We start from the raw sequence: 15,745 nt of genomic DNA on the forward strand, positions 1-15,745 counted from the left end.
TGCCACTCAGTCTAGAAAGTTTAATATGTATGTTTCAATTGAGAATTCACATCTGGGAGTTATTTGTCATTATCCAGGTCATTTGAAGAATGTGTATCCCATTTTTCCTTTCAGTGTGAGATTCTTTTTTCATTCTGCTCAACACTAGTTTTTTATTATTTATAATAAATTTTTTATAATAATAATACTTTTAGCAATAATACAATAATAATTTTTTTATAATAATAAAAGGTTTCTCATCCCTCAGAACAGGCAAACCAGTCCCTTGAATACAGACATAAAGTACTTATTCCTAGAGGGAAGCAATAGAGGAATGGCAAGCCGGCTGCATTAAATTGCCTAAAGCTCCTGATCAACCTGTCTTGGATGGATGAGAAATGGGTGAATGGGCTGCAGAATTAAAACCTGACTAGACACTTTATATCTTTAGTAGATATGCTAAGATATGCATAAAGAGGATCAGTTTGAGGATGCTAATATGCATTTTTAAATGGTACATAGTAATAGTTTGATTTCAAATGAGATTGGTAATTCAAGAAACAATACTTTAACCACTCGGCTTGGTTGGCCGTGTGGTTAGAGTATCCGTTCTCCCCCAAAGAGGCTGCGGGTTCGAGTCCTGCCATGGGCATGGTTGTGATTGTCTGAGAAAATGTTATGATGATGCTGGGTGGTAGATGGCATTTTTGCAGTAGTAGTTGGTGGAGACAGGGTTGTAGAGCAGGTACTCTCCCTCAATGAGTCTTTGGACTCCCTGGAGGTGTCATATAATAATAATAATAATCACAATAATTTCTCACTATAAAAAATAAGGAAAGAAATCACTTCAGTTTCCATAGTAGTATGTTAGCATTCCCCCCCTCCCATGTGTCCCATTCTACTAATCAAAGCAGGTTAAGTAATACTTATTTTAAAATCAGTAGCACTACACTTCCAGTGCGCTTTTTAATATAAAAAAGTTCAATTTTTTTATAATATACTTTTCATTATTTTTCCTAACAAGTGGTTTAATTTTAATATAATGCATACTGCATTTTTAGACAAATGGAAAAAACAACATAATGAAAAGATAATTGAATGCTTTAAGGTTGTTTAATGACAATCATGAAGTGAATGACACCTCATCAGTTGACAAAAAAATGGAGATTTATTTATAACTCAGCAAACAATGATGGTACTGGAGGAGTTTGAATAATGCTCAAGAAGGAACTAGCAGAAAAAGTAACATCAATTGGAAAAGTGTCTGAAAGAATTCTCCTCATAACCATAAGTACCAACCCAAAACTGACATATGCTCCTACAGAATGTGCTGCTCTAGAAGACAAAGACACCTATTATAAAGATCTTTCTGAAAATGTCATGAACATCCCAGTTCACAACGTCACACTCATTGGTGGTGATTTTAATGGCCAACTTGGTAAAGACATTGCCAATACTACTAACAATATGGGTAAATACACATCATGAAACCACAAATAACAATGGACATTCTCTTATGAACTTCTGCAATAGCCATAATATGGTAATCACCCAAACAAAATTTCCTCATCGAAAAGGAAGACTATGGATCCTGGGAACATCCAAATGGTTCTCATTTCCAAATAGACCACATACTAATCAATGGAAAGTGGATCAGATCAATTCAATCAAGAACTGTCGAGCATATAACATGGTTGAACTAAACTCTGACCACAGAATAATCAGTGCTCACATTGAACTTTCTAAAAGCCTCTAAAAATAACAATCCTAGAAAGAAACAATACAACTGGGACAAACTAAATAACTCACAAATTGCAGCATCTTTCCACAGCACATTAGAAGAAAATATGGAAAACATTCTTAAAGATCCAGTTAATGAAAAGTATAATAGTATCATTGAAGCAATAAACATAACAGCCAACAAAATTCTTGGAAACAGCAACAAAAAAGGCTCGGAAAAATGAATTACCCCTGAAACTGAAATAGATGAAAGAAATAAAGCAAGGAAACTTTGCCGCTTAAACAGGAATGAAATAGATAAAGATAAACTAGACATTTTAAATAAAAAGGAATGAAATAGATAAAGATAAACTAGACATTTTAAATAAAAAGGTCAGTGAACTAATGACCAAGAGAAAGAAAAATCAAATAAATAAATACTGCGAGAACTTGAAAATTATAATAAAACTGGGGATACTAGAAACACTTTTCAAATGATAAATTATATCTGTCACCATAAAACAAAAAGAAGTGGAAATATTATCATACATGACAAAAATGGTAGACAGCTATCCGTAAATTTGAACTTGATGAAAGAATGGCGAAACTACTTTCCAGAATTACTAAATGTTGATAATCCCCAACATTCAAGTCAGCTAGTGGACCTGCATCTAACCACCACTATACCAATAAATGTTGAAAGTTTATTTTTCACTTGGTTAGACTATAATAAATTTAGTTTAATCCTTTATCCAAGTGTAAGCAAACAAAGTTTGTGCCTGAAAATATTTTCAGGACTGAGGTAAGGTAGTGCAACACCAGGCAACTCCGAGCAAAGGTGAACCAAGCTCTCATCACTCCTTGTCTCAGCATCTCCTATAATGCAAAGCACATCTCCTTGCAGACATGTATACTACTATGTATTAAGGGAAGGGCCACTACCCAGACCGGTTTAGTCCGTTCCCGTACGCCGAGCAATTTCACTTCTTCAAGGTCAGTACGGTACTCTCGTTGCTGGTGGTAAGCTTCATACGAGTATACTCGTAGTTAGCTTGTGCAGAGCACATACCATCTATGAGTATACACAGTTTTGCTGCTAGCTCCACAAGTCAAGCATTTTCACTTCTTCAAGGTCAGTACAGTAATCTCATTGCCGGCGGTAAGCGTAATACGAGTATACTCGTAGCTGGCTTATGTAGCTCATATACGAACTACGAATATACTCATAGTTGGCAGCGAACGTGTTAAAATCATTCTGCCATGAACATTCTTCCTTTAACACACTGGCCTTTCTTACCACACCTGTTACGTTTCTAGCCTGTGCTTTGTAATGCTCATGTACCTGCTGGTAACCTTTCTCCTTGAATTCCCTCCACAAATTTTTTTTTTTTTTTTTGTAGCTCTAGCTTCATGATGGTATTTATTTATTTAACTCCTACTTGATTTATTCTCTTGACTTTAGGTATGCAGGCTGCTATACTCCTTTTTCCATGCACTATCAATATCCATCCCTTGCTGTTTTCACATGCCAGTGATCCAAACAATCTCCTAAGCTTATCATACTTACTACCCTTGTAATTTCACATACCCCTCCCTCTTAACTGATTGGTGGCAATGTGGTCATATTGGTTATAGACAAATTCTTCAAACAAAACTCTCTAATGCAATTACTAGATCTAGTACTTTCAAACCTCTAGTACATTCCATCACATGCTGCCTCAGGTAATTATTCCTTAGTAACTGCATAAATCCTATTTCCTTCCTCCCATTATATGTCCTTCTCCTTCTTCCAATATACATTCCCATAGTTGTAGTCCCCAATAATAATTACCTGTCCTCCACTCATTAAGCTTATTTGCCAATGCATAGTATCCCCATCATCCATTATATCTGCTGGTCTATAGATGCATCCAACTGTATATTTTGTTCTGCTGGCCACTATCTCACACTGGATGGCTTCAGATGTGCTATTTTCACTGGCCTGCAGTTGAACTTCTCACTTTGGTTGCAGTTCTTTGGCTATCATCAATAATGCTTCTCCCTTATTCTTTTCTTTCTATCCTCCCAGAACACGCTACACCCTCACACTAAGTATATCATCTTCTGTCAGCCATGTCTCACTAATATTGATAACCTTTGGCTAGGATGAACTAACCAATGCCAAAAACTCCTTCCCTTTGTTCCAGATGCTCCTGGCATTACTGTACATAAAGTGTAAAATTCCCTTAGGCCAACTGCTGTCTTGACACTTTATACTAATTATTCCATTCTGGTTTGTTACCAGCAGTACTAATGTAGGCATTTTATGCACATTCTTAAACTCATCTGCCTTACTGGTATCTGTGTACCTGCTCAACAGTCCCCCCCCCCTTCCCCTAGTTCTAGTTTCCCTGATTCTGTACATCCACTTTTACATTATTCAACCCTTTTTCCGGACTCTGAACACCAAATCCATTTAGATGCAAACTGTCCCTTTTGTGTAAGTCTTCTGTGAAACTCACTCCACACAACAGCAAATTCTACCTAACCTACTCATTAACTCATTTGTTGTGATTTTCCTTCTCAGCTCAACTTTGTCCTACCATGGCAACAGATTCGCTATCTTAACTCTCTCACTCTTTTCTTTTGTTACTTTTCAGTAACTCTTTCATTTCATGAATATGTAACGGATCATCTCTGAAAGCTGAAACAGGGCGATTAGCAAAAGATTGAGGTCTAGGTTTTTCCTCATGGTTTGTGGTGAATAAGTTGAACAGACTGCTTTAGGCATGTGATAGAATCTATATTGACAATAGTTCACTAGTTAACAAATTGTAAATACAAGATCGCCACCCTATTTACTGGCAGCAGAAAATGGCTTGAAAGTCCCAGTTTTGTCTTTAGAGTGGAGTTTCTAGATTATCTAACTCTTATTGCCACCCATGGTACTAACATACTATAGGTTTACAACATTTTATGGGCTGGATTCATATGAAAAAAAAAACAGGGAGAAAAAAACATTTTAAAGCTGTGGTATATTATTCAGAAAAGTAAGACAGCAGTTTCAATGTAAACCACTTGCGGTATGCTGGATTCTTCTTTTGAACAGCCTTGGTACATTTTAACCAAAGCTTAGATCGGGAATAAAAATTTATAGTGGAATAGAGAATAAATTCATACAAATAAACATTGTGTCAAGGATGCATTGAAATCACAGAGATCATCCCAGTTGGCATTCTTATAGTGACATACAACATGTTGCAGATGTAAGATTTTACATCTTACATCAGAAAATGTACATCTGCAATCACGACTATGGTCGATCTGGCCTTGCAGACCATGTATTGGATACAACTCACAGGATCTTCTGTAAGAAAACCACCATGCTCCACCATAGTGAATTTAAAAAGGAAAGACTGTTTTAAGAATCCACAGTGGCACTCAGATATCAACCTAATTTAAACAAATACTGATGTATAAAACTTCCCAAAATTTTGGAAACAATAATTGTCAGAGGTCCCAATTTACCTCCTAGGCTGTCTACAAATGCTCATAGAGGGTGCACCACCTAGATAGGACTTTAGAGTCACCCACGTTTCATTAAGTATTGTGTTGTCTTTTGTGTGTGTGTGTGTGTGCGTGCGTGCGTGCATGCATGTTACAAGTGTTATTTTTACTCCCTGAAGGATGTCTCAGTGACTGATATGAAATATTGGAAACATTAAAATTAGTGTTTAATTCTTTCCTAGTGCTGTCAATACTCCATTAAACTCCTACATGATGTTCTCCCAGCACTCAAGCCTTAACACATGGTGACATACAATGTCGAGACAAGAATGGCTATGAGAGTATTCCACCATGAGAGAAGTCAACACTTAGTTGTGATCTGAATTGTCTGGAAGACAAACAACTCCACAGTATATCTGGAAGAATTATTGATAAAAGGAGAGCATTTTTTTTCTTAATGTGAATACCAGTCTACATAGCTCAGTCAATTTCAATGATGCCCTTTGTTTGGAAAGAACTGGGTTCAAATCCCATCTACGACATGAAGAATCTTTATCAGAATCAGGGCTTTTCATCTGAAGTTGAGTTAACCAGTCTCTTACAGAGGTGGCAGGCTTTTTCTCCTGGAAACACAGGTTTTTCATTCCTGCAAAACAGGCAAACTAGTTTGAAGAACACATGCACTATACAAACGTAGGATACTATGGGAATAAGGATTAACCATTCTGTTGAATTTGGTTTTGAAAGTCTCCAAGTTACAGTGTGGATCTGTTGCTTAAGCATAAACAGGAAGAAAGGAAGAAGAAATTATATGAATACTATCACAAAAGGTAAACCTTTTGTGGTAGTATTCACATTAGTCCATTGATACTGATACCATTAAGTAGTTAAGTTATATAATCTGGAATCCATACCTAGAGAATGAACATGGAACTTTTCAAGCTACTTTAGGCTCCAGTAAGCAGAGTAGTGGTCTCACACTAGATGATGAAATTTACAAAACCTCCATACCTCAAGTGGGATTCGAATATAGTCTGCCAGTTGGAGAGATAAAGGCTGATATTCTGGTAGGCATCATGTTGTAAGCTTAATGGATTGTATACAGCACTCAGAAAGGATTAAAGCAGAATTTAATACTTCCTATATTATGTCTCAGTCACTGAGACATCTTCAGGGATTACAAAAAAACTAATGTAATATATGCACAAATACCACACAATATTAAGCCCAACCACATGGGTGACTCTAAAGTCCTATCTTGTGGAGCACCCTCTAAGGGCGGTTGTAGGTGGCCTGGAATGTAAGGTGGGATTTCTGATAAGTGTTTTCCAAATCTTAGGAAGCTTAATGCAACCGTATTTATTAAGATTTGGTTGATTTCTGAGAGCTGCTGCTGATTCTAAAAATAGTCTCTTTTTTTTTTTGAATTTGCTGTGGTGGAACATGGTGGTTTTTTTCCATGAGATCCTGTGGGTTATATCCAAGACATGGTCAGCCAGGCCTGACTGACCATAGTTGTGGTTGTAGATGTATGACTTATGTTCCTCCAGGCAGATGGTTGCTGATCTTCCTGTCTGTCCAAAGATCAGTAGTAAGTATTATATCAGTTTTAGATTTGTTACTATCTTGCCATAAGTTTTGGAAGAAGTCCAGCCAGGTTTTTTTCTCTTTGATTATTTTAAATTTCACTTTCTTTTCATATTCCTTAGAATTTTGTATGTATTTGGTCTCTTCATGGTAAGCTCTCTTTCCAATTTTGCTATGAAGTTATCCCATGTTTCTCTATTCTTTTTTCGACATGTTTTTGCTACTGCCCCTTTGTATTTATAATTAATTTTTGCTTCTAGTGATTTTGTGTTTATCATTTGTTTATATGCTTCTTTCTTATCTTCGATTATTGCTTCAATATCTTTATACTAGTTTCTTATTCCCTTACTCCTCTTCGATTTACTTTTTGTTCTGAGGCATTCTATTGCTAAATTTATTAACACATTTTTTAAATTATTCCATTCTATCTCTATATCATAATTTTCTTTTATTTGCTGTAGTTTTCCATTTATTCTTTGTGAATGAAGGTAGTTGATATTTATCATGCTAGAGTTGAGCTTTAAGAGATTCCTGGAGACATCTCTTAGCACAGATTTAGTTAATTTTAAAATATCTCGGGGGGGGGGGGATATTCTTAATTTTCCTTGTAAGAGATAATGATCAGATTCTATTTCTGCACTTCTAAATACCCAGCTATTCCGTATCATATCAGCTGTATATAGTCTATTATATTATTTAGGTTTCTTGTTTCCCAAGTGAATTTATGAAAAGTGAAACAACCTGCCATTTTTATATTAAAGATACCAAGCAATTTTAAATAAAACTTGGTTTTAATCCTATTTCCCAAGTAAGCAAACAGACAAGTAAGTGAAGTTTGCAAGTTGCTTGGACTTGCACTACATGCGGAGTGCCCTGACCTGCACTACATGCAGGCGCAAATTTGACTTACTTGTCTGTTTGCTAACTTGGGAAATAGGATTAAAACCAAGTTTTATTTAAAATTGCTTTGTATCTTTAATATATAACATACCCAAGATAAAAAAACTTTCAACATGCCATTTTTATTGCATGTTGTTTCACCACTTGTTCCTATATTTGTACCTAGTGGAATGTTCCCTACTCTGGCAGTAAAATCTCCCATTATTGATAGATAATTATTTGTGTTTATTTTATCTGTTATTTTTTTTTATATCTGAATAAAAGGCATTGCTATCTTCCTCTGTGGCGTAGACACCAATAATAGTCAGGATGCCACGGTTATCAGTAATCTTAATTCTAGAATTCTCTCACTCCAGTATTTGTAATGTGTGATATTTTTTTTAATTGATTTGTAAATAAAAACATTACTCCTGCTTTTGCTTTGTCTTCCTTTTTGACTCCACTGTAGATATAGATGTAATTATCCATTTCATCTGAACCTTGATATTTGTGATAGGTACCCACATTCCAGATATTCTTGTTTATTTTCATTTTTTTTTCTCCTTTCCTTATCCTGCTCATATCTATTAACCTGTCTGAGTTGTTTTCCAGAGTGACAATCTAGTTAATTATTTTTTGAGACACTGTAGTAAGAAATGCTTAGGTGCAAACTCTGTATACTGTTAGGGTGGAGATATTCTTGAGGCAGTTCTTAGTTGTATCAAGAATATATACAGCTCCCTCTAGGTCCAAATTAAGTTAATATGCCAATTTAGCAAAACCACTCAAATCTGTTAAATATAATAGAAAAATAAATTGTCATTTCTAAGAAACCATAAATACAAAACTAATTATGAAGGCAGTCTTACATATAAGTTAGATGTCAAGCAGAAATAATTTGCGGTGTTTATGCTATACGTTCTATACAGATAGATAAAATAATTCTCCTAGTGGAAGGCTAACATTAATACTGTAATAATAATAATAATTATGAAGATTTAAAAATTTATTTTGAATTTTGTTTTATAGTAATTAATTAATTCATTCATGTAAGTGGAAATCTCTTTTCCAGTTGTATTCTAATTTTGTACTGGTAAACTGGCCACCAAAGCATCTTCATGGGCACAAAGAAATACACTAGTGCATACATGTAAGCATGCTAGCAGAAAGGCAAACACAGACTGAGTGTGAGAGGCAAGATATTACAGTCCCAATGGTGCCCTTTATATGTTCAGTGGTGGAATCTTGCTAAAGGTCTCACGACGATGGTTTTCCAGATTTTTAGTAACATGAACAGCTGAATTTGTTAATATCAAAATTACCGGCCTGGATGGCCAAGTAGTTAGTGCCAGCCAAAAGGCTGCAGGTTCGAATCCTCCATGGGCATGGATGTTTGTGATTGTCTGTGGAAATACTAGTGGTGGTGGTGGTGGTGGGTGGTAGATGGCATATACACCAATGCCATCATTGAAGTTGGTGGAGACAGAATTGTAGAGAAGGTGCCCTCCCTCGATGAGTCCTTGGAGGCATCTTGTAATAATATTAAAATGTTATGGATACTCACTTTTCCCATAATGCATAGCAATATATGTCCAAAAGGAGATGTGGTGTGCATTATGAGTTTATAAGGCAAATTGATGTGAAGTCAGCAGTTTCTGTATATAATTAGCCTAATTGTGAAGATACTTCAAAGACAAACTTGATGATCTTTGACTCACAATCCCTTGCTGAGTCTCTGGAGGTCTGTTAATAATGATATTTGGTGAATGTTGTAATGCTCTGTCTAAACATTCACCAAATCTTAACAGATTTGGCTGCATTACTTTATCAAAAATTACCACATTCATTGAAAATGTCAGTTAGGACCGTAGGATTCCCCCATCTCACACGCGCACATGGGACACGCGCGCGCGCGCGCGCACACACACACACACACACACACACACACACACAGTCTATGTGTGCTGTGCACATGCAGTATATTTCTCTAAGCACATGAAGATGCCTTGGTGGCCTAGGTGAAATATTGTTGTAATAATTTATTAGCTAAATAAATCCAGTTAGTAATTATTATATGTAGATATTTGTTTTCTCCACTAAACATCAACATGAGTGATAGTTGACATCTAAGCATCTATACTAGAAAAGTTACAAATGTCATGCATTTATGTGCATCATAAATTATTTTTATGTTATATTGTAAGCATTTACCTTACTTGCTGTTTTGGTCAATTTGCAAACTTATTAGATTTTTTTTTCTTTCATTTTTAGAACTGCTGGGCAAACTGTTTTTACCCATTAAATATGATATAAATGGAAACATACAGGTAAGTTTTTTATTTTTATGCAATGTACCACATTGTTTTAAAGCTCTTCTTGGTTACTATTATGGATGAAATGTTTTTTATTGTAAGCTTTAATTATTTATTAATGATTAAAAATCATATTTAATACATATAATAGATAAGAAAGTAGCTTATATCACGAACAGATTGTTAGGAAATGTTGCATCTGGAGACAAATCAAGTGAATTCTTTAATTTCACAAGAGCATTATTGCTTTTGCACTACCTTGTTTTAATACTGTGCAATATATTTTTTCAGTTCTGCTGAATTGCAAGTAGACCCATACAGATTTTATATATATTTTCTGTGAATGTATGTAATTATTGTTATTATTTTTTTATATTCTCCGAGATTGTATTTAATTGTTATTTATCATATTCCCATTCTTACAATCATGGGAGTATGAACAGATCCTTGTCATACTCCAATGATTTCCAAACTATTTGTCTGAAAGTGAAAATCTGATCTCATCAACTTCTATTTGGCGTGAGCCTAGCTTATTCTTCACCAAGTTTTTCTAACACAATCCTTCTCAACCTCTTTTCAAGTATACTTGCATAAATCTTACCTGGAACACTTAGTAGAGAAATTCCTCGGTAATTCTCACATTCAGTTTTATTCCATTTTTTTATAGAAGGGTACTAAGATTCAGCCTTCTGACCAGGCCCTCTGAATTATACAGTATAGCCACCGCAAAACTTTTATATCTCCATACTTAAGCATTTGTAGATGGATTTTATTCAGAATTGCGATTTGTGATTGTCTGTGAAAATACTAGTGGTGGTGGTGGTTGGTGGTAGATGGTGTTGGTATAGATGATTAAGATAATTGCAGTTTGTGAAATGAGTGATGGAGACAGAGAGTTGTAGAATAGGCGACCTCCCTCGATGAGCCTTTGGACTCCCTGGAGGTGTTATGTAATACTACTACTACTAATAATAATTGATATTAGGAATCTACAAAAATGTAATGCCAAACCATTCCAATTTTTGCAGTCTAAGCAATCATATCTCTGCACAGTAATCCATATCAGAGCCTTATAAAGAGGGATAATAATTTCCTGTATTTACTTATTAGATATTCAACATCCAAGTCATCTTTTAAGCTATTTAGACTACTTTTTTTGTAGTATATCTTCTCTGTTTCTCTCTCTTCACTGTCGCCTCACAAATTTCAAGTTGTGTCAATTTTCTTCAGTGCAGTTCTCTCAGTAATACACAGCTTATAATCTTTCATTGCAAAATGCATAACCTTACATTTTGCTACATTAAACTTGTAACCTTATCCTCTGTTCCTGTTTAAATCATTCTGCATGATATCTGTATCATTGTTATTAATATTGCCTTCTTCAGTTTTGCATCATCAGCAAACAACTGGATGTTTCCCTCAAATCATTCAAATCATTCTCTATATTGTTAGTATTCAAATGATATCTGCCAGAGGGCAAGGTCAAAGTCAGACATGTTAAGAGATAGCAGGGAAAAAAAGATGTTTTCATTATTATTATTATATTAGAGTTTTTTTTGCTTTAAATTATGGGGGGAATCTAAGCTAGATACAACATACAGTCTGCAGATAATTTGCAGTTGGGGAATGTGTACTCAAAAACAATATTTCATTTTATTTTTGAGCACTAAGAACTACTACAGATTATAGTAGTTCTTAGTGCTTTAGGTTTTTGTGCAGTGTTTGAATAACAGTGGCAGCTGCAGCTCAGTTTCCAATAGTTTATCACAAAGTCCTTCCCCCCATTATTTAAGGACTATATTTTGCACAGCATACTATGGGATTTTGTGATATATGGTGCTTGTGGCATCTACACATCCCAGCAGTTAGATATGTGGCATGTGAGAGATCAGGGAGTGCATGTATGCAGAAAATGTTGAAAATGGGATGAACTTTGATTTAGACATTAGTATAAGACCCTGGCAGCATTACATCAGAAATGGGTGAATACTGACTGAGATAGACGAGTAGTGTGATGGTGGGTGAGGATAAATAGTAGAATGTGAATGAAAAAATAAAACTAGGGAATATAGTACGTTTGAAACATAGTGAAATTTTCAAATTGGTGCTAATTGAAAGGATGAATGCCAAGCAAGAGTAGGTAGCTTGCAGAGAGGGGGGGGGGGGAGAGAGAGATAGATATGCTGAAAAAAGAGGTTGAATGGCTCGAGAATGAGCTGAGAAACGTTAAGGACAAGGTTTTGTATTTAAAGGATGAAAATTTGTACTTAAAAACAATATTTCAGTATAGTTTATAGTAGTTCTTAGTACGTCAGTTTTTTTTGTGCAGTGTTTGAATATTACTGGTAGCCACAGCTCAGTTTTTCAATGGTTTATCACCAAATCCCCCCCCCCCCCATTTCTTCTCTTCCGTCTAAGATGGGTTGAGTCTTCCTCTGAGCAGGATCTTCCAGTCTTCTCTATTCCTTACTGTTTGAAAAAGTTCCTTATATGTTCTGCATCCCAAAATGTTCTTTATTAATTTCAGCCAGGTAATTCTTGGTCTTCCAGGTCTTCTTTTTTCCATTGGAAAAAGTATTGATTAGGACAGTGGTTCCTAAACATTTTCGATTCTCGGTGCCCTTGCTGAATCCAAGTTTTCCCAAGGCACCCATGTCAAATTCTAACAAGTACACATTGTGAAAGAAATAGTGAATAATTTTTTTTAATTAAAGGGTTAGGTAAAAATAAATAAAACACATATTTAAGATCACAAACAAAAAGTAATTGAACAAATTCAACTAATTATCATCAGTTGGAATGGATTAGCCTGTTGATCACTGCACATTTTCTCAAATCTTGGAATCAAACTGGACACAGCCACTCTCATTTCCTTCTCCACATTGATTTTCGTGTGATACTTAGTTTTTGTCACAGCAACCGCTGAAAATCCACTTCACACAAAATAAGAAGTCCCAAATGGAATTAAAATTCTCTGAGCTTTTTCACTTAGAAGGGAATATTCATCTTTTACTGATATCCAAAATTCAATTAATTCCATGCTGCTAAATTTTGTTTTCAACTTATTGTTGCAAGACAACTCAATAAGATTCTCTTCTTCTGCAGCAGTAAATTCAGATGGAGCACTGGCATTAAATGGATCTTGAATGCATGCAAATTTATCGATATTATCATTTTAAAAATATTTCTCAAACTAGGTGATAAGCTTGATAAGTGTTCTTCAAAAATGGATTTCATATCTCGAGAAAAATCAACTCCATTGCAGGTCAAAAACTGTTGCAACAAGGGGAAACATTCTTTGCCTCTGTCTTCATTCATTTTTCTTTTCCATAGTTTTAGTTTTTTTATAAAAGCTGAAATTTTCTCAATCAACTTTAAAAGGTGCATGTTGCATCCCTCCAGGGTGAGATTCAGAGCATTCATCTTTTCAGAAATATCACATAAGTATACTAGTTTTACCAAAAAATCTTAATTCACAAAATTTTCGGTATACTTGTGGTCTTCTCTTTAAGAAAAATATAATTTTCCTGTTGCAGTTCAAATGTACGAGACAAGACATTACCACAAGAGAGCCATCGTGACATGCTGTAGTACAGAGGATATGGGATCTGAGCACACAAAGACGTGTGCTTGGATCCCATATCCTCACATAGTTTTTTGAAAAACCTTGCCTTCAACGGCCGAGTTTTTATAAAGTTTACTACATTCACTACATATTCTATTATAAGACCTGGTTCAATGTAGGACTCAGATATTTTGACGTGAGTGTTTCCATGTGAATAACACAATGGGTTCACAGTGCACTGGAGCTTCGAATAAGTGCCTGCAATCCTCCATAAGAGCCAGGCATAGAACGAGCACCATCAGTATAAACACCAATGCACTTAGTCCACTTCAAATTATTTTCGGATGTAAAAGTATCAAAGATCTCGAACAAGTCTTGAGCCTTAGCACCAGCAGTGATGCTTTTACAAAAGAGAAGGTCATCTACAATGTTATTACCATCTATAAACTGTACATAGTAAATCAAGTGAGCATCATCATTATTATCTGTGGCCCTCATCCAGCTGCAACCCAAATTCCTTCTCTTTTATTTTTTCAATTAATTGATCATTGAAGTCCTCCACTATGTGCTGTATTTTGTGACTGATGGTGCTATTGGACAAAGGCACTTTTGAAAGCAGTTTCTCAGCAGACTCACCGATCATAATGTTCACCATATCTACAGCAGCCGGTAGAATGAGTTCTTCTGCGATGGTATGAGGCTTCTTATATTTTGGAATGCCACTTTGTAAGATGCTAGCAAAGAATTGCTTAGTTGACGCCTGCTTATAAAAACTACCTTTTTGTTGATTTAAATCTTTTACCTTTCAGGTGAAGTAGTCATGAGATGCACTAACCATGCTGGGATGATTGGTTTCTAAATGGCATTTCAACTTACTTGGTAGCATGCACTCTGGTGCCAAAACTGTCATACACAGTACACACTGTGGCCTCCATTCACCATTGACTTCTGTCGACGTAAAACCAAAGTCTAAATAACTGTCATCATATTTTTGATATTTACGCTTCTTCACACTCTTGCCACTATTTGACAGTGCCCTCTTTATTTTCTCTCTCACAACACTTATTACTATTTAGTAAAAACCGATCCATTTTTAAAAATACATTTGAGAAGAAATACATCAAAAACTTCACTTGACTAAATCACAACAATATTCAGTTGATACAATCTCCGAAAAAACTAATTCAACACTAAGACCGCATGAAACTGACAGTTATTTATATACGAACACAAAGTACCAAGAAAGTTCGAGAAACCACTAAAACAATAGAGAAACTTAATTATTGTAGAGCCCATCTAGTAACCATTTGTAGAGGCTTCTGCAAGCAGTTATTACTAAGTGAGTTACTGGTTTGCACCAGGTCTGCTAGATAAGCGCTTCCCAAACTGTGGGCCGTGAAATAATGAAAACAAATTTAAAATGTTTTGAGACTAAGTAGTTTTTTTTTATCTTAAAAGAAACATATTTAATTTCTATAATTGTGTGATTTTTTTCCATTAAAATATAAAAAATAACAAAAAGAAATAATAAATAATCAAAAAATGATTTGATTTTTTGATTATTTATTATTTCTTTTTGTTATTTTTTATATTTTAATGGAAAAAAATCACACAGTGTTGGTTTACAAATTTTGCTTCCTGCGTATTTTGGCGCTTAATGAATATCAGTATATATATGCTTATTCATGTAAGTTTCATTTCAAAGGTATTGATAAGAAGTACAAAACAGCTTATAAATGCAAAATATTGAATATAAATACAATAAATATTATAATAATATGTCTGTATTACGATTTCTTTTTTTGATGGGGCTGTGAAATATTTTAATTTTTCCAAAGGGGGTCTTAACATCCATAAGTTTGGGAAGCACTCTGCTAGATGTCGCGTCCTATCACATTGAATTGAAAATGGAAATAAAATTATGAAAATTTTGTAATTGTGGTGCCCCTGTGTGGAAGCCCCAGCTCTCCAAGGTGCTGCGGCTTCCACACTTTGGGAAACACTGGGTTAGAACATTGGGAAGTCTGACTGCATCCATGCATACAGTGTGGCCAAACTGTCTCAGTTGTTGTTTTCTAATTTTTTCTGTTATTGTCTTTTTATTCAATAATTCTTATCTGACTGTGCTGTTTGTTTTCTTTTCTATCCAACTTGTTCTATTTAGTTTTCTTAAGCATTTCATTTCAAATGCCAGCAGTTTTTTCTCCTCTCTTTTCTT

The 15,745-nt window shown here is 35.1% G+C and overlaps 1 protein-coding gene across 1 annotated transcript in view; it reads left to right on the top strand.

Moving 5' to 3' along the window:
* The window catches only part of LOC150110036 (glycolipid transfer protein), a 108,957-nt gene that overhangs the window by 1,077 nt on the left and 92,135 nt on the right, over window positions 1-15,745 (top strand). The window contains exon 2 of the mRNA XM_090390855.1: window positions 9,922-9,977. Within this exon, the coding sequence (XP_090246981.1) occupies window positions 9,922-9,977 (56 nt within the window). The remainder of the gene's footprint in view (window positions 1-9,921; window positions 9,978-15,745) is intronic.

The sequence above is a fragment of the Typopeltis vanoorti genome, chromosome 1, assembly GCF_054136105.1.
Source record: "Typopeltis vanoorti isolate ZY-2024b chromosome 1, IOZ_Tvanoo_1.0, whole genome shotgun sequence".
Lineage (NCBI taxonomy): Eukaryota > Metazoa > Arthropoda > Arachnida > Uropygi > Thelyphonidae > Typopeltis > Typopeltis vanoorti.